Here is a 19,259-nt window from a genome sequence, read left to right as displayed (position 1 = left end):
CGAGAGGAGCCAGTTGAGGTGGCTTGGGCATCTGGTTAGGATGCCTCCTGGACGCCTCCCTGGTGAGGTGTTCTGGGCCCGACCCACCGGGAGGAGGCCCAGAGGAAGACCCAGGACACACTGGAGGGACTATGTTCCTCGGCTGGCCTGGGAACGCCTTGGGATTCCCCCAGAGGAGCTGGCCCAAGTGGCTGGGGAGAGGGAAGTTTGGGTCTCCCTGCTTAGGCTGCTGCCCCCGCGACCCGACCCCGGATAAGAGGAAGAGGATGGACAGTTTGGAGATGGCCCCTTCCTGTTCCTACATGTGTTAGGATTTGGTTTTGTTTGTTCCCCTTAGTTCAGTTCTTGTTCCTTGTTTTCTGCTAGATTCACTCCTCCTCAGTCAGTCTCTGGTTTTCCTGCCACGCCCATCTCCACCTGCCTACAATTGTAATCACTCACCTGTGTTCACTTCCCATCGTTATCCTGCCTTTAAAACCCAGTCACGTTCTCTACCTCTCTGCTGATTCATTGTCATACTTTGCCTCCCTGATGTGCCGTCCTTCCGGTTGCTTGTGCCTCATCATCTCCCATGCTCTGTTTGGTTCTTCTCTTGTCTCAGGTCTGTTCATGTTTTGTTTAGTTAGTTAATGTTTTTGTATTTAGTCTAGGTTTTGCTGCCACGTCAGCCTTTGTTTTGGTTTGCCTTTTATTTCTAAATAAATGAGTTTATTTTACAATATGAGTCTGCGCTCAGGGTTCGCCTCCTTCACCCCACTTCATGGCACCAGGGCACAAAACAAGGTCCGTCTTTGACATGGATGGAGTTTGGTGTGGAAGAAGTTGACTGGCCTGCATAGAGTCCTGACCTCAACCTGATAAAACACCTTTGGGATGAATTAGAGCAGAGACTGTGAGCCAGGCCTTCTTGTACAACATCAGTTCAAAGATTGTGTTTTGGTTGTTCATATGAAAACATCAGGGTAGAGTTTAAAGATAAAAAAAATACTCTTAAAGGTTCTTGTTTGTATGTGGACACAAAAAAACCCAAAAACATTTACATATTTACAAAAACTATTCCACCGTGGAATTGAGAGTCTTTCTTTTAGGAACAAGTTTTTTTTTATGATTCAATAGAAGCAACATTTTATTGCATAATAGGACCTTTAGTCACCTTTTGTGTCATCATACCACTTTTTCCTTTCAGGTTTGTGTGGGTCTCTTTCTCTAAATGCAGTTTTTCCTCATACTTGATTTGGATGGCATGGATCTTCCTCTCTTCATCTTCTTCCGCCTGCTTTATCATTTCACTAAACTCACAGAACTTCTGCTTAGTTTCCTCTTGGAACTGTTTGGAAATATGACCACAATAAAATCAATAAGTTTAATAAAGGACAATTCTAGAAAACAGGACCCAAGAACCCAATCTTAGCCATGTCTCCTTGTGACTGACCTGAGCCAGGAGCTGAGTCTTCTCTTGCAGTTTAAGCTCATACATCTGTATGAGCTCCTCCAGAGCCTGGGTTTTGCTCTCCTCTGCAGCCTTCAGCTGCTTCTCATATTCCTCCTGCATTCTGTCATGCTTTTGCAGCAGATCCTGGTACTTCTCATGCTCTACCATAAGCTTTGAGGTGTAGGATACCTCTGTTGAGAAATGAGAAATAAATGAGTTGTAGCTGTTTTGGTCAAACCTTAAAAACAACTATGTGCAATCTCATGCAATTTTGCAAGACGACAGTCTTGGATTGTCTTCAAAAGTTATCCAGTTGTAGATATACATTCAATGATTACTTTCTGATAGTTTCATAAAAATCTGTCCAATTGTTGATAATATAGTTTGCTAACAGACAGACACATAAACACATGCACATACACACAGGCAAAAACATAACTGCCCTGTCGCCTTCTGTGGCAGATGATAATGAAGAGCAATGTTTTTGTACTGTTCTTCTCTTACCTAAAGCCTTCAGTTTTTTTGCATATTTCATTGCAACTTCTGCAGAATTCTCCTGATTCTCATGTTCACTCTTCTCCAGTTTTGTTTTCATAACCTACAGTTTAGACATGAGAAAAAGCAAATAAATCAGATGACTCATAGTACGCAGAATCAGACTTTAAAATTACATTTACAAAATAATACAGTCATAACAAATACAAATAACCCAGAATGGAGTTAGATTTACATTTCTATTATCGGATTGAATTTGACGATAAGTCAGGTAACTGCCTAATCCAAACAGCAGGAATCCTGTTATCAAAAACCCAAATATGTGAAGATCTTCCAAAGAAAAAAATTGTCAGACAAACAATTATTCCATTTCCTCCAGGAATCCATTGTGTATCCAGCAAGAAAAGTCAGAGCTCTCCCAAGTTCTGTCTTCCAGTCGAGAAAATTTTGATTAATTGCATTGAGAGACCAGCTGACCAGATCCATGGTTTATAAATTTTGGAGAATATGTAAAATAGAGGCTCTGAAAAGAAAGCAGGGCAGAGAGGGGTTCAGGAGACAGAGAGACAGCGAGAAAAGAAAACACATCCGCCTTCCACCAGGAGCAGAGAGAGTAAAAAGGTGGCATCCTCCTCACTGAGGGGATGATTGAATACCTTGTGAAAATCAGAAAGATAGGTATCTATTTGTAAATGTTCAACTGGATAGCTGGAAATTTATACTAAAGGTGAGCTTACTGTAGTTGGAGACAAAGATGCAAGGGTTACAGCTAAAATTTAGGGAGCACTGGAGAAGGAAACCACCACATCAGTCTGGGTCACCCTTGAAGCCCTCCGGTGGGGGGATGGGTGATTTGCATATGTTGGTGGTTATTTCAGCTGGAGGAGGAGAGGAACCCAGAACTTGAGGCTGAGGTTGAGGCTGCAGTTGTAAGAGAGAGATCTGACCTTTTTTTGGAGTTCATTGTCCTGGTCCACATTCCCCGGCAGTTGATGGTGGAAAGGCCCAATAAAGCTTTGTGTTAACCACCCATGAACACAAGGGGCCTCATGTAGCAAAGAGTGCACAGATTTCATACTGAAAGTTGGTGTGTGGACAAAATTTGAAAAGTGCATACACAACAGGAGGAGCACCAGAAAGGAGGTCAATTGCACAATCGTATGGTCAGTGTGGAGGTAAGGACAAGGCCTTGGATCTGCTGAAGACAGGAAGTAGGTGATGATATTTAGCCAGTATCAGGGTAAGATCAAGCTCTTCAGGGGAACCACTGTGGGAATTAGCAGAGGTCACAGCAGAACATAGACAGTTCTTAGGGCAGTCAGAGGTCATTCGTCTATCCGGTATATTGTGGGGTTGTGTTCTAGTAGCCAACAATAACCCAGAACTATGGAGTCATGAGGTGATGATGTGATGAAAAACTGACCTTGTTCCCTGTGATTTCCAGACACGAACTGAATCTGAGTAGTTTGGTGGGTGATAGTGTCCATTCTCTGACTGCTCTAAGGGGTTATGGGGAAAGACCTAGGAAGAGACTCTGTGGGCAATTGTATATGTTTTTGTTGATTATTTAACTCATTTAATATACTATAATGTCTGCCAATTAAGATTCCTTGTACAGAAAGGGCAGAAAGAACTCCTTCAGTCTCAGTAGCACCCAGTGTATTGCCTTGGTTGGTCCGATCCGTCATAAGGAGTGGCTTAAAGCCTCACTGGGTGCTTTACACATTAACTGAAGGAGTTCAGGCAGAAACAGGTTAGGAAATACAATTTTTTTTTTTTGAAGGGAACAGGAAGTCGTGTCTGTGTTTGGACAAAAGGGAAATTGATATTTTTTTCTGTCCTTGGAAGGGAATGGAGAAATAAACCAGGAATGATCCTTCATATGGAATTGGAGGCTCTTACTGTTTGTTCTTTGCTTTTCAAGTTCAGGAGGAGGAGAAGGATTCCAGAGTTCCAGTGGGGGCAAATCTCTCCGAGAGGAGAGGGAATGGTCCAGGAAGGTGGCACGGATGGGAGGTGAGTGCAGGTAGCAGGGAAGCCAAGTGAGAGTGGGGCAGGCAGGCAGATGTAACCAGACAGAGCTGATTTCTCCTTGATGACACAGGAGGGCTTTCCAGATGCAGATCGTTTGGACAGGTTTGCTTCACACTATTTCCAATTGAGCTAAACAATGGTTAAAATATAACAGTACGGACAAGTAGTTTGACTACAAAGATCATGGAAGAAACTATAAACAGGAAAGCAATAATGTAACAACAGAGCCTTCAGGAAGCTTTCCTGAGAGCCAGGTGGACTCTGATCCTATCTCTCTATTTAAGAGAGGTCTTCAGCGAAGTGGAAGTTTACTCTGTATTAGACATCAAGGATTTCATTCAGTTAATTTAGCAGCCATATCACCTGTCACAATGCAAAACTCATGAACAGGGAACACCAAGAACACAGAGAATAAAATCATCATTACACTGCTTCATCTTTGTTTGCCTCTATATGCAACATCCAGCATATTCAGGGTAATAAAGCTTTGAATGTGAGTGATAGATTGATCAAAAAGTGGCAGACCTTTTGTGTTGTTTTCAGAGATTCAATTTCCTGGGTTAATGTGTCAGAAAGTTCCTTTAGCTTTTCTTTGTAGTTCATGTCCTTCAGGCGGAGCTGGTACTCGTTCTCCATATGCAGCTCCTCCAGACGCATCTTCAGATCCAGAATGTGCTGCTTCTGGAAATCAGACAAACAATTTTATTCAAAGTACTTATTTTTATCATCTACCACCAAATGGAGAAGGCAGACAATTCAGTTTGCCCCTGTCTGTGTGTGTGTGTTTGTGTCAGCCTGTTGACAAAATGTCTTGTGACACTTTCTGAAAGTAGTCACTGTACGTACATTTACAACTGATGAAGTTTTAGAGCCAACAAGATTTAAGATGGCTGCCACAGCCAACAAACCTTAAACACAATAATGGATATAACTCTGCCAGTTTCACTGAGAACACATATTCTGAGCTCAAAATGTTTGCTAAAACATTACTGTTACCTATCTAAAATTAAATCGGTTAGCGAAATATCTCCTGAACCACTGGACAGACTTTAATAAACCTCCATCCAGTGGTTCATGAAATAGTTTGACGCTACAGTTAAACACAAAACTGGGCAAACACATTTTGCCCTTTTGCCTTTGACAGTAGCCAATAATAAAAAGAACTCAGAAAACCTGTTTCCTCCTTTCACCTGTACTAAACCAATGACAACACATCATCGTATTAAACCAGCCCACAGACTCAAATCTCTAAATGTTGATTTAGGAGAAACACATCAGAACATGATGTGGAGTGGACTAAACCACTTGGAGTAAACCAACTTAATGAGAACAAACCTTATCGTCCAGGTCTGCCTTTGTGACGAGGATCTCCTCCGTCTGGACAATCTGTCTGTTGCTCTTCAGTCCTCGACCCTCCTTGTCAATTATCTTCGATATCAAAAGGCAGCCATCTTCAGACACTGTCAGCAGGAACTGATCGTCATAGGTGATCACCATCTGAGGACACACTTGGGTCAGTTACAGCATGTTTTACATCACTTCTAAATATTCAACTTGATTTACAAATATTTGCCCCAATCTGTCATAAGGTGGGGATATGGCGGCGAACCCAGAACGCAGACTCATAGCGGACGATAATGAAAACTAATTTATTAACTAAAGAAAACAGTCAAAACAAAAGGGCAAAACTAACAAAGACAAAATCCAAAAACGAGAGACAAGGCATGGCAAGGAGCAAGACGCAATAAGACAAAACAGAATGACCCAGTGATAAGTGACAAAACAGAGACCGGTTATAAAGACAGAGGGAAGATGATTATGGGATGCAGCTGTGGACTGAACGAGGAGCAGGTGAGGTGGGCGTGGCAGGCATGGGTGGAAAAATACTGGGGAGGTGAATGGTGATGAGGCATGAAATCCAAAACAGCATGAACAAGAAACAAACAAAGAACCAAAACCCAAAAACACTTACATTCATGACACAATCCTAATAAATTTAGGATTTAGCTAGCCTGTTGCTAAGTTTGGCTTTACTTAATGTTCTGTCGTTTTTAGCTTTAACAACTCAGCTTAAACTTTTTCTGTAAATTTCAGCAAAGTCATTCAACCCTCAGCATTTGCACTGAACTTTTTACAAAAAAATACAATTGATCTAGTTGATCATTTCAGTCTTAAAATGACATTAAGGAGTAAGCCTGAGTGGCTGAGTCAGTGTTTGGACCCACCTTGGTCACAGGGCCACAATGAGCATGGTGCGTGGTCCATTCCCTCTGGGTGGGTAAAGGGTATTTAATGGCTCTGATGGTTCCACTGGAGGTTCCGGTGAAGATGACACAACCCGAGTGAGACACTGCAAGAGTGGTGTGAGCCACCTCATCAGCAGGAACCTCCCTCAACACCTGGGGAACCAACGACCAACATGCACCATGCATTTGTATTGTTCAACAACAAAAACCATCAAGAAAACAAGTTTAAGTTTCTTGTTTATTGTTGTGGTATTATGTTAATAACACTTATCCATGAAGCCTGTGAATCAAGTCAATTACTTAGATTACAAACATGTCTTAAAGCTTTATAAATCTGGATACCTTTTAATTTTCTGCTTTTAATAGTCAGACAAAACAAAGGTTGTGGATTTTGGACCTGAGCATCCTAGGATCAAACTTAGCACTTTTTATTCTGGATGACATTAACCAGTGCTAATGTAAAGAACCTTGATGTGACTGTTGACCAGGACATGTCTTTTAACTCCCACATTAAAAATGTTACCAGAATAGCTTTCTTCCACCTGTGCAATATCACTAAAATTAAAAACACTTTGTCCCAAAATGATGCAGAAACCTAGTCCATGCATTTATCACTTCTGAGCTGGTGTATTGTAATTCTTTATTATATAGGTGTAGAAAAACTAATTAGAAAGTCTTCAGTGGATCCAAAAAGCTGCTGTCAGAGTTCTGATGAGAGTTAGAAGGAGAGATCATATTTTTCCAGTTTTAGCTTTTCCCCATTGACTTCCTGTCAAACTCAAGATAGAATTTAAAAGCTTATTGCTAAAATACAAAGCTCTCAACAACCAATTTCCATCTTATATTAAGAATCTTATTGTTTCCTATTTTCCTATTGGAGCACTTTGTTCTGAGTCTGCAGGTTTACTTGTCTTTTTTTTTTTTTTCTCTCTTTTTCTTGTCCTGTTATGACATATCAGGCATACCATATAGAGGAGATGGCTGCCTACATGTGCCAGAACAGATTTGCTCTACAATAAGGATATCTCAAGATGAGAACTGCATGATTTACTTTATTGAATCAAGACTGGAACTGCATCTAGCATTAGAGTAGATATGCCACATTGTGGAAATAGCAACCTGTCTGTATGACCTTCAATTATCAGGACTTTTATGTGAATCGGTGCGTGAAGGTGTGTTTGTGTGGGGGGGAAGGGTATGTATAACAGAGATACAGAAAGACTGATATATATATATATATATATATATATATATATATTCAGGATTCATTAGGGACAGAGGGACCAGGGACAATATTAGACGAACATTACATGTGGTCAACCACATCAAAAATAATGATAAACAAGCAGTTATACTAGTTTTGACACTGTAGATTTGTCCTTTCTTTACAAAGTCCTTTCTCAATATAAGTTTTTAGATACATTTTTGAAGATAATTCAAGAATTGAATCATCAACCCACTGGTAGAATTAGGATCAATGGGGGACTATCAGGAGTTATAAAGATTGAGAAAGGTTGTAGGCAAGGATGTTTTATGTCCCTAATATTATTTGCCATATTTACTGAACCTCTGGCACAGTGGATTAGGCAAAATAGAAAAATACATGTCATTGAAATAATTAATAAGGAACCAAAATTTGTTTTTTTTGCAGATGACATTTTAATTTATTTGGCTAAACCCCAGGAACCCTTTCCAGAACTGTATAAAACTATAAAACCCTAATGTTGTATAGTGTATATATATATATATATATATATATATATATATATATATATATATATATATATATATACACACCCACACCCACACCCACACTTAACGCTTGTAGTGTTTTACACCTACAGTGTACAACTACAGGGTGTTTTCCTACTACTATACTATAATCTATAATAGTTATTCCTCTTTATTTTATTTCATTTCATTTTCTGAACTGCACAAACAAGGTATTTATAAAGCAGCAAGTAATTTTATTTATTATCTTTATTGACAATGAAAGGGTTTTGAATTGAACGGCAGAAATATGGCAGTGGTGACAGAACAAGCTGCGTCTGTCATGAAAAAAGCAGTTTTCAAATGTAAAGTATTGAAATAATTCTTGTTTCACTCTGCTGTACAGGTGTGGATACTACCAAACTTTGCTCTGTATTCAACAAGTCAGAACAAAACACATGTGAACAGCCAAATATCTCCTGCAATGACTTTGGAAAGCAAAATACCTAAACTGTACTTTTAAAATTGTACTGGCACCTACTTAATATGCCAAAACAGTGACCGGTCTCGCCCTGTTGGATGTCACAGTTATGAAGCAGAGGCACAAGTCGATAATGTAACCTGTACTGTCCCAATTCTCCAATGTCTGCATGCTTGTAACCTGCGCACATGAACCCTTCTGTGCACTTCTGAGTACACCCTTCATAGAGGGGCATATTGGGACCAGGCCTATGACTTCTTCTTTTCCTCTTTGTAAGGAGAAGAAGAAGCTGTCCATGCTGCTGGCCAGCATCTAACTTAAAGAAACATTGCTGCCACCTACTGGCCTGGAATGTGAAACAGTAGATAAGCGGTAGAAAAAAAGAAAATAAAAAAAAAGGTGACTGAGCCGTCCTGGAGAACCGGTCGTTCTGTGATTCTCCAGGTAGAACTCACAGATGGCCAGTCCACACCTGGCTCTGAGTCAACAGCTGATAACACTGACATGGAACAGTTATTTAATAATTTAGTTCCCCCTCTATAATTTCGAAGAACAAGGCAGCCACTGAGCTCCAACTGCAAGAATCAGAAAGTGTCAGAGCAATAAAGTCAATGCAGAATGGTAAGATATCTGGCCCAGATGGCTACCCAGTAGACGTTGTTTTTAATTTTCCCAAAAGCTTTTTAAAAGAAATGTTCACTGACACTTTGTCACATGAATCTCTACCCCAAACGTTACCAGAGGCATCAATTATTTTTGTTACTTAAACATAGTGAAGACAGCATGGACTGTGGTTTATATCAACTCATTTCCCTCTTAAATACAGACTTAAAAATATTAGCAAAGGCACTGGCCTTCCAATAAGAAACCACAATTTATGATGTGATCACTCACAGTCAGACTGGCATTATTACAAGACAACTTTCTCACCAGTATGTGTCAGCTTGTAAACACAATTCATTATCCTGCACCCAATTTTGCCCCTGAGGTGGTTATCTCACTACACGTGATAAAAGCCTTCGATTGAGTGGAATGAGTACATCTATGAAATCTTTAAAAAAATGTCACCAGTTTCATCTCATGGGTTAAACGTCTGTACAGATGGCCCAAAGCCTTTGTAGTCACAAACGGTAAGCAATCTTGATGCTTTCAATTAGCTAAGGAGACATGACAGGTATGTCCATTTAGTGCATTGTTATTTGCTCTTGCTGTAGAACTCCTCTCTATCACTAAAAACAATGCCATCAATGAACAGAATCCGTAGAGAAGGTAAGGAGCACAGGTTATCTCTGTATGCAGATGACCTGTTGCTTTTGTAGCACTCACTGTGCTAAAACCAAGCTGCCAAAACATCTGGCACAGTGTCCTCTCTGCGTGAACAACACCAACAGTCCACAGCAAATTACTCACACATTTTTGAGCTGTCCCTCCATTGAACAATTCTTCTGGTTGTCTAACGTAGCTTGAAAGGATATAGCTCTTGTTCAGGGTGTGGTCTACTTCGCTTTCTCCCTTTCCTGCTACAAAAGGATTTAATAGCTTTCACAATACTGCTGGCTAGAAGGCTAATACTGCTAAATTAAAAATCTGCAATTCCACCTACTTATACAAGGTAGATTAAAGAGGTTCTTTATTTCCCTAAAAACAATCAGGCCATAGCATTCAAAAATAACATGGAATCTCTTTTTGTCTACAGAATTTCAGATTATTCTGAACTGAGCATTACAGTGATATGTTTGAATGTATGTGCATATTTTTGTTCCATCCATCCATCCATTTTCTTTACCCGCTTCTCCATTCCGGGTCACAGGGAGCTAGTGTCTATCTCCAACAGTCCCTGTGCGAGAGGCGGGGGACACCCTGGACAGGTCGTAAGTCCATCGCAGGGACACATAGAGACTAACGAGACAAACAACCATTCACACTCTCACTCACACCTAGGGACGATTTTAGAGTCATCAATGAACCTAACATGCATGTTTTTGGTCTGTGGGAGGAAACAGGAGTACCTGGAGTAAACCCAGGTGTGCACAGGGAGAACAGGGAGAACATGTAAAGTCCACCCAGAAAAGGAAATCTGAGACATTCTTCTCTGTTTATAGCTTTTTTCTCTTATTTAACATAAAAGCTGCTTCACCCCTCTCTCAAACCATCTGTCTTCTCTGTCCAAAATGCAAACATTTTGGTCCTCAAAAATTGGACAGGACTTCCTGAGTCCTGTCCAGAAGAGCTGGCTCTCCTGTGTTGAGCCATGCGTCTGTGGAGAGGCATTTTAGTTTATCTAATATAGAGGTCTGAACATTTTTTATTGAACTGAACTGCATATGACACAAACTCCACACTCTTTCATTTTGAATTGAGAAAAGCTCCCCGTGAAGCAAATTGTGAAGCAAATGGTCTTCAACTACAGAATAGAAGTCCAATTGCTATTTTTTGTCTTTGTTTTTGGAAATTCCACTTTTACATATTACAACATTTCGATCCACTTCGTCTTCTTAACGACTTTGTTAAATAAATAAATTAATACATAAATAAAAAGATCTATAAGTACAAGTACACATTATGTATATATATATATATATATATATATATATATATATATATATTATATAAAATGAACACAAATATGAGTAGCATAGTGGCGTAGTGGTTAGAGCTCTCGCCGCTCAGAAAGAAAGTTGCAGGATTGCATCCCATCACTCCACCCCCTCTAAAACTTACAATGAAGCATTAAGCTGTCTACAGTTTTTGAATAACAAGTTATTTACCTTCTCAAGCCCTGTTTCGAATACTGGAAACATTAGTATTTTTTTAATGTTTATTAAGGCGAATCAACAAGAAAAAAACATTTTTACATGGATATCGCTGTGCTCATTGAATCTGCTGTAGTTTCCATGCCAAGCATGGTTGCCAGATAAGAAATGACAAACTATCGTACTGATGGATTTTGACCCAAACTATCATATGTGAGGTGTGCTTTCTCAGAAAGGGGAGGTTGTAAGATTAGTTGTGTTGTGATTGGTGAACATGTGCACAGAAAAGCAGGGGGGACTTGTTATAAAAAAGGGTAATCGTCGTGTATCAGGCAACACTGATGCCAGGCTTTCAACAAGGTGTCCATGTGACCAACACATCTCTTTGTGAGCCAGGCAAACAACAACCCTAGTGACCGCCAGGTGGGAGGGGAGTGAAAATAATCAGGATGTTAATGTAGATGCACAGTGGAGCGTCTCATACAGCTTAAAGCTTGGAACTCCACACTCTCCAGCTCTGAACTGACGAAGAGGCAAAACATCTTAAACTACAAAATAGAAGTCCAGTTGCTTTTTTAACTTTTATTGTCATTTTTTGGGGGGAGGGGGATTTGCCATGTCCTGGATGATGGACAATCTTTATCAGAATAAAGTAGCACTATTGGTAAAATTATTTTATCATCCAAATCCAATTAGGACTGCAATGCTCTTACACTCATTTAAACTGGTTCAGTCTTTGCTTATGAATTCCAAAAGTGTTTGCAGGATATCTGAAAAACGCCATCTTAAAGCATTTTAATAAATAATTTAAAACAAATAGCTCCTAACAAGCAGTGATTTTTTAATGGAAGCTCCTGCATTTTAAGGGTATTAGAAGGATACAAAATGTAATTCTGATGTACATGGCCTGCTGAAAAGTTATCAATGGACTCTTTGAAGTTATGTATAGTTTAGTATCAAAATATTAATATTTCAAACTCAACACAGAATCTTGAATGAGCACTTACGATGAGATCTCATTTATGTGAAAATAAGCAAATAGCATCAACTGTCAGCTGAGCAGAAAGATGCTGGTGTAGGTTCTCAGTCATCCAGGCCATGGCAAAAGTTAAAAACAAAAACAACTGGACTTCTATTCTGTAGTTGAAGTCGTTTCGCTTCTCATCCGAGGAGCTTTCTCACATTTTAGCAAGCTTACTGATGTTTCTATAAAATTAGTTATCCTTCAATGATCATCATTAAGATGCTATTAATAAGGATTTTATTTGGTAATTTAGAAATGTCTCATTTTTAAGTTGTTTTTCGTAGAAGTAATGACTCTCAGAGACACTAAAGCTTATGCAGTAGTGCCTGAAAATAAACCAAACTCTAAAAGCAACAAGTCTAAATCTTGTTACCTTTCATTCCCAACTTTATGCTTACAGAAATAATATAATGTAGTGTTCTTTTCCTAATAGTGTATATGTTCTAGCTCCTGACCTGACAGTCCTGTATTTCCTTCAGGGTGAAGTCTGTTCCCACAGCCAGGATGGTCTTGTAGTCTGAGGAGAAGGCAACACCTGTGTAGCTGCAGGGCTTGAGGACACTCTCTGACTGTCGCTTCCCAGTGCGTGTGTCCCACTCATACACTGCTCCATCCATCCCACATGACACCAGCCGACTGTCGTCCAGGCTCCATTCAATACTTCGTACCTGGAGGACAGACAGACAGACCACATGTGGCTATAGAACTCATTGGTACAGCTGCATTCTTCAGACCCTACTCACCTTTCCATTATGGCCCTTTAAATTAAGAATATTCTCTAAAGTGATGAAAGAGTACACATGAATGATGTTTCCATTAACAGCTGCAAACATGTGGCCTCCGTGGCTAAAAGCACACTAAAAATGAGAAAAAGAAATGGTTGAAACAAAAAATCAGAGCTTACAGCAGAGGACACACAATTATCCAGGGTACCAATGCATAAGCAAGGAAGTATCCTTTGTCCTGTTAGAAGTTTCTTCTGTACAGTTTTTGCTACCAAACTACTTTGTGCAATTTTACCAATTCATAAGTATTAAAATGTTTAGTTTTATTAGAAATAATGTACTAAGATTTTTTGGTTTTGTTATAAAAATATTTACCTTTACTTAAAATACAATTTCACATAGAGATCTCTTTAACTTTCTCAAAACATTGTCTTTGAAAGTTGCTTCAGCATACTTGCTCTATTCTTGGAATCATTTGCTACTTTTAGCTTTTAGTTACTGTTCTGCTGCTTTTACTGCCAGCTTTCAGGTACAACTCTCTTAAGGTCCTTTAACTTTATGACAATAACTGCTCCTGGGGGAAAAATCATTATCCACCTTGCAAACGACCTCTTTATTTATTGAGGCCTGCAAAGGAAATTTATATAGTGTTTTTTCTTTGATCAACTTTAATGCGGACAAACGTAAGAATGAACCCTTTGGGGTAAGAACTGTCAGAAAGAATTTGTATGTAAAGGCAGAAATGTGTGCATATTAGTAAACAGTTGTGCATAACTCAAATTTGTAAGCTTTTGAACAAGGCAAATCACTAAAAACTTGTGCTGTATATTTTCTCTACAAGAATACAGTTTAAAAAGTTACAACTTCATGAATTTACAAATACAAAGTTCAAGTTTACAGATGTGGTTTATTTTTTATGATTAAGAAATACTATGACTGTTTGTGAATATGAATTTACCACCATGGTCACAGGCTGCTTAATGGAGCACAGAATACATAGATTTGTGTTGCGCTGCAAATGCTTCTTTAAACTTTGCACCGAGATCACAAACGTATGTACGTAGATGCCTCATTACGTGCTGGAGCACATATTTCATCGCTGCCATATTGGATGGGTCTCTCCTCTCTAAGAGCAAGCAGCTATGACCGGATTTTGATCAGCCTATGGTTGCAATAACTGGTGCAGTATTGAAAACAGATCACAAGGGATTATCATTCACAAGTAAAGCCCTATTTGCACGGGATTAGTTTTACCTAGGGACCACATGCTATTTGTAATAATTATGGAGATTGTCTGTGTTATTAATCCTGTGTGAATCGGCCATGTCAGTAATTTGTACCTACTATATTTTGCTGAACTCGGAGGTCCTGTGATAATACAAATCCAATGTGAATATGCATCTCTGTGATTTGGACAGAAATGGGCAGGATCTGATACGTAACTAGACGTTTTTTGTTTCCTGGGCACATTTTTATTTGTTTTTGGCCATGGAGGCTGTATTGGAGAGCATAGAGAACCTTTTGTGTCCCGGGCCAGAAAAACCCCATCGACTCGTAACGGTTGCCATAAAAAAGAGAAGGAGCCAAATCACATGCAAACGATGGCTCCCATCATGCATTGCTCTGTGCGGTAAGAATAATTTTCTTCTGTTTGTAGCCTCCTATACAGCTGGCTAGCTGTGGCCGTAGCCTGAATAGTAGTTCTAACATCAACTTCATGAAAGCGGATGTTACACAATATGCAGAGTGTTAACATCATATCTGGAAGATGTCTGTAAATTTCAGCAACATCTCAGGTTTCAGTTATCCCATCTGAATGCACCACATAAAAAGTAATTTATTTATTACATGTGGTCCTTAGGTAAAACTAATCCTGTATGATTAGGGCTTATGATTGAAAAATAATTTTAATATTAATAATATTATGTCATCGTAGCTAACATTATTAGGCAATCAACAAAATGCTAACAGGAGGAACTGGTCCTCTCTCTCTCATTAGCTCTTTCTGTTGTTTTTTCTTCACATTTTGAAGGTTTCCCACTAACACAGATTTAAGGAGGCAATGGGAAGCTGCAGTAAGAAGGGGGGGTTTTGTTGCTACAGACTCGTCTCATGTCTGTAGTGAACATTTCAAACCAGAGGACTTTAACAGGACTGGATTAGAGACGCTGTGACCCCACCTGTCTTCAGCTTCCCATCTCATCTCCAGAGAGGAGGAGATTTTACTGTACATGTTAACAGAAATGTCTGATTTATATGTAAAACTAAAGTTAATATCACACTTTGTTAAACCCGTTTTTACCTGTTAGTTCTTTCTGCATGTTTAGGAATTAATGATGTTTTGTGTATTACAATACACTGTGGGATACTAAAACCTTTTCAAGTTGTTTTCAATTAAATTGTTTTTAAGTATTATGTGTCTTAATTTTTAGGAACACAGAAACCTGAAGGAAAGCTGCAGAGAGCTTCCAGTGGACCTTTCTCTCCCTGAAAGTGAGCCTCAGCTCTCCAGCCCCAGTTAAAGCAGGGCAGTGTGAGACCCTGGAATGACCTGGAGTTTCTAAAGATTACTTTCCAGGCCTTTAGAAAACTAACAAACTGTGCATGTGTGTGTGCATGCACAGCACACAAAAATATGAAGGAGTTGATGTTGGTCTCTGTCTGCATCTTTGAAATATGTTTGTGTGTCTCATAAGCTCATGGGGACTGGGCACCTTTTATGGAGTATGGCACATAAGAAATAAACTAAACTAACTAACTAATAAACTGTGTGAACTGAAGGATTCGGTGAACGACTCTTTTGAACGAATCATTTTAATGAACTGATTTTAGTGATTCAGTTCACTCAAAAGAGCTGCCGTTCCCATCACTAATTCTTAAAGAGAAAATATACAACACAAGGTTTGTGTAGGATTTACCTTATTCAAAAGTTTACAAATTTGTGATGCACAATTGTTTCCGAATATGCACACATTTTTGCCTTTGCATACAAATTCTTTCTGACAGAGTCCTTACCTCATAAATATGCATGTCTTGATGATGATTTGGTGTCCTCCTCGGTCGTCTTCCATTAAATGTGCTTTAGCTCAAACAGTGACTGATGGTGTGATCTGACACTGATGGACCTTGACCTTGAAGTTCACCTCTAATCTCTTTGGAAGTTGTTCTGGGATGTTTAAGTTACAATCTGAATTATCCGCCTCTACAATTTGTCATCTATTTTCCTTTTGTGGCCATTCAGGGAGGTTGGTTACAGTTCTGTGGAACTTAAACTTCTGAATAATACTGTATGTGCAGCTGTGGTCACAGGAACATCAAGCTGCTTAGAGACGGTCTTACAGCCTTCACCTTTAACATGCTTGTTAATAATTTTCTTTCTTTCCTTGGCTTTCTGTGATCCATGTTCAGTGTGTTACACACCATGATACCAAACAGCACAGTGACTACTTTTCAACCTTTAAATAGCCAGATTGACTGATTACAAGACTGAAGACACCTGTGATGCTGATTACAGGACATTGTTTCAAGAGGTACCATCCTCTTTGTCAAGGCTTGTTTCTTTAATTTGTTTTTTAAATATTTCTGTTGAACCGTAATTCAAAAGCAATGACTCAATTTCATTAGTTGATTTTCAGTGATTTTTTTTGTTATTACAAGTTATTTCAGTGACCTTTTGTTGGGTTTTCTTTCTATAACAAACAGGTACACAACAATTTATTCACGTCTGTAAATAATAAGACCTTTTGTCTCTCACTGATATATAACTTATGGTTTTCTCTCAAATCCCCACACAATGCAGAAAGTGCACACCGAAGCTTCGACAGGTTGCAGGAAATGAAGGGACTTTTTATCTCCTACATAAATCACTGTGAAAACTTAAAAATTTATATGTGACCATCAGTCTTCTTCCACTCACAATTTAAGAATTTAAAAAATCTTACTCATGGTTTTTGCAGAAAGACTGTTTGAGGCTAAGTTTTCAGTTTGTGTTTTTGTCTTTCTCTCCTTGACTTGGTAGTCAGGACATGCCAGACATAGGTGTGTAACTATCATGGTGACCAAATATGAGCCACTGGCAGCAACTTTAGCATTTCTTTTGGTCTTGGTTCTCTTTACACCTTTTTATATGGTTCATACATAAAAATGTCAGCATCTTTATATAAGTTATTTTGTAATTCTGGGCAGCAGCTGTGTTGAACCCTTCAACATTTCTTCATAAAATTTCTCATTCAAGTTTACTGTACACAAAAATGAATTTACACACCTCTCTGCAGCCACATAGTGTAAACTCCTTGAAGCTACGGATGTCATCAATAACCAGGTTCATCAGCCTGAGTTTGTCAGAAAAGCCCACCAAGATGAAGAGGCCGGTGGGGTGAAGAGCTACGCTGTAAGCCTCTTCCTGAAACTCTTTGTACAACTCCAACTCCCTGGTAACAATCAAAACGAACAGCAAGAAGTGAATGCCAGACTTTGGTGTTAGGTTACCAGCATAAAACTAACTAAAAGAAGTAAATGCATTACATAAACAAAATGGTAAAAACAAGTTTGTGTAAATGTTTACTTTGTCTCGTAGTTCCAGATGCGAACAGAGCAGTCCAGAGAGCTGGTAGCTACGAGGGGCTTACGAATGCAGATAGACAAACCAGTGATTGAGCTGGAGTGGAATGGCTGAGACAGGAACTCAAAATGTTGTTTTCCTTCCTGAGGGACATCATTTTAAAGGTTACATCAAGTTAAACATTTAAACACAAGTGAAGATGTTGTCATGCTTTAAACAAAAATAGATGGAGTGTCACCCTGACGTCAGAAACCTTTTGTTTTGTTTTGTCCTGTCGTGGCATTTCAGGCATACCATACAGAGAAGATGGCTGCCTACATGTGCCAGGACAGATTTGCTCTATAAAAAGGATATCTCAAGATGAGAATCCTAATTGTAAGTTTTACTTCATTGAATCAAAACTGACTCTAGCATCAGAGTGGGCAGGCCATATTGTTGTAATAGTAACCTGTTTGTATGACCTTCAACCATCAGGACTGTTTGTGAATCGGTGCATGAAGGTGTGTGTGTGTGCTGGGGGGTATGTGCAATAGAATGACAGAGAGACTAACTGTTGTAGGGTCAAACAGCAGACTTGGGACTATATCTGTGAATCACCTAACTTCAATACACAAAGTCTGCACTCTCAGACCTTTTTGCATTAACCGCCCTATGCAAGAGGAAGGGTTTCATCCAGTGGCGCCGGATTCATTTTCTAGGTGGGGGGGCCACCGGAGTGTTTCGTCACCTTATTAATTTTACCTGCATCAAATCATCGTCTAACATCTATAAAAATTGAATAATGAAACGCTTTTTCAGCTATGACTTTTTGTTCCAATATATTATTATGAAACAACAGCTTTATAAATGACCACAATAAAAGTAAACACAGGTAAATAACATGCGCATGGGCATAGATGGAAGAATCCAACATCTGTGCAACAGGAATATACAAAGGCTTGTGCGGCGGAACTAATTAAGAGCATTCAGTATTAAAACAACATAAACTTTGTCAGACTTGGAACATATAACCAAACATTATATTAGTAAAAAGATTTCTTCCGAGGCTATTTATAAGTATGTCGCTCATTGAAACTATTTACATCCTAATAAAGTTAAATAAAAGCCTTCTTGATCTTTCATTGGCTTGTCATTTATAATGACTGACTGCATATAATTTTGTCCCGCAGTAAACGCAGCCCCTTACCTTAAAACATGTGGTAACCATCGATTCCGAATCGATAGCTGGGTTTTGAACGACCAAAGAGAGAAACAAACGTATATATTGCACCATTATTTTGTTGACCTAACAGCAGAAAGTATCCGCTCTCTGGGCGAAGTGGAGCATTTGGTCTGACTGGAGGAGCCGTTAACGAATATGAGCCGAAAACATTATTTTTTCTCTGTCTCTCTCTCTCTTCATCCCAATGGTGCATTGGAAAGAAAATGTCGCCACAGATGCTGTAAATACTGCATTTAGACCAGATGTGGCAATAAAAGACAGAATTGTTCCAGACACGGATGTATCAGAGCCAGAGCCTTTTTTCATGTGTTAATGATCCCAACCCCGACTCTGCGCTGTCGCATCTGCAGAAACCTTTTGGTGACTGTTATGACCCTGGACTGGAGCTTTAAGAATTTGGTCCAGATCTCAATGCTGTAGGTTTTATTTGTGCTTCTGTCTCTATATAAACACAGAGACACATTAGTCACAGTCTGTGAGAGTCACGTGCAGTCTGTGCAGCCGTCTGGTGGGAACACGCAGTGCACTGGCAGGGCCGGAAAGTGGGGGGGGGCAATGGCCCCCTGGCTCCAGTGG

General features: G+C 39.4%; 1 protein-coding gene across 6 annotated transcripts in view; it reads right to left on the bottom strand.

Moving 5' to 3' along the window:
- Positions 1 to 19,259, bottom strand: part of cfap57 (cilia and flagella associated protein 57) — a 55,475-nt gene that overhangs the window by 16,300 nt on the left and 19,916 nt on the right. For all 6 annotated transcript variants that reach the window (XM_037975328.1, XM_037975330.1, XM_037975331.1 and 3 more), the window contains exons 6-15: positions 17,465 to 17,604; positions 17,165 to 17,330; positions 12,919 to 13,032; positions 12,631 to 12,843; positions 6,187 to 6,360; positions 5,297 to 5,458; positions 4,487 to 4,642; positions 1,937 to 2,030; positions 1,433 to 1,623; positions 1,154 to 1,327 (exon numbers count right to left, since the gene is read on the bottom strand). In XM_037975328.1, coding sequence (XP_037831256.1) covers positions 1,154 to 1,327; positions 1,433 to 1,623; positions 1,937 to 2,030; positions 4,487 to 4,642; positions 5,297 to 5,458; positions 6,187 to 6,360; positions 12,631 to 12,843; positions 12,919 to 13,032; positions 17,165 to 17,330; positions 17,465 to 17,604 — 1,584 coding nt within the window. The remainder of the gene's footprint in view (positions 1 to 1,153; positions 1,328 to 1,432; positions 1,624 to 1,936; positions 2,031 to 4,486; positions 4,643 to 5,296; positions 5,459 to 6,186; positions 6,361 to 12,630; positions 12,844 to 12,918; positions 13,033 to 17,164; positions 17,331 to 17,464; positions 17,605 to 19,259) is intronic.

The sequence above is a fragment of the Kryptolebias marmoratus genome, linkage group LG4 (genome assembly GCF_001649575.2).
Source record: "Kryptolebias marmoratus isolate JLee-2015 linkage group LG4, ASM164957v2, whole genome shotgun sequence".
Taxonomy (NCBI): Eukaryota; Metazoa; Chordata; class Actinopteri; order Cyprinodontiformes; family Rivulidae; genus Kryptolebias; species Kryptolebias marmoratus.
This window is presented reverse-complemented; position numbering and strand designations above follow the sequence as displayed.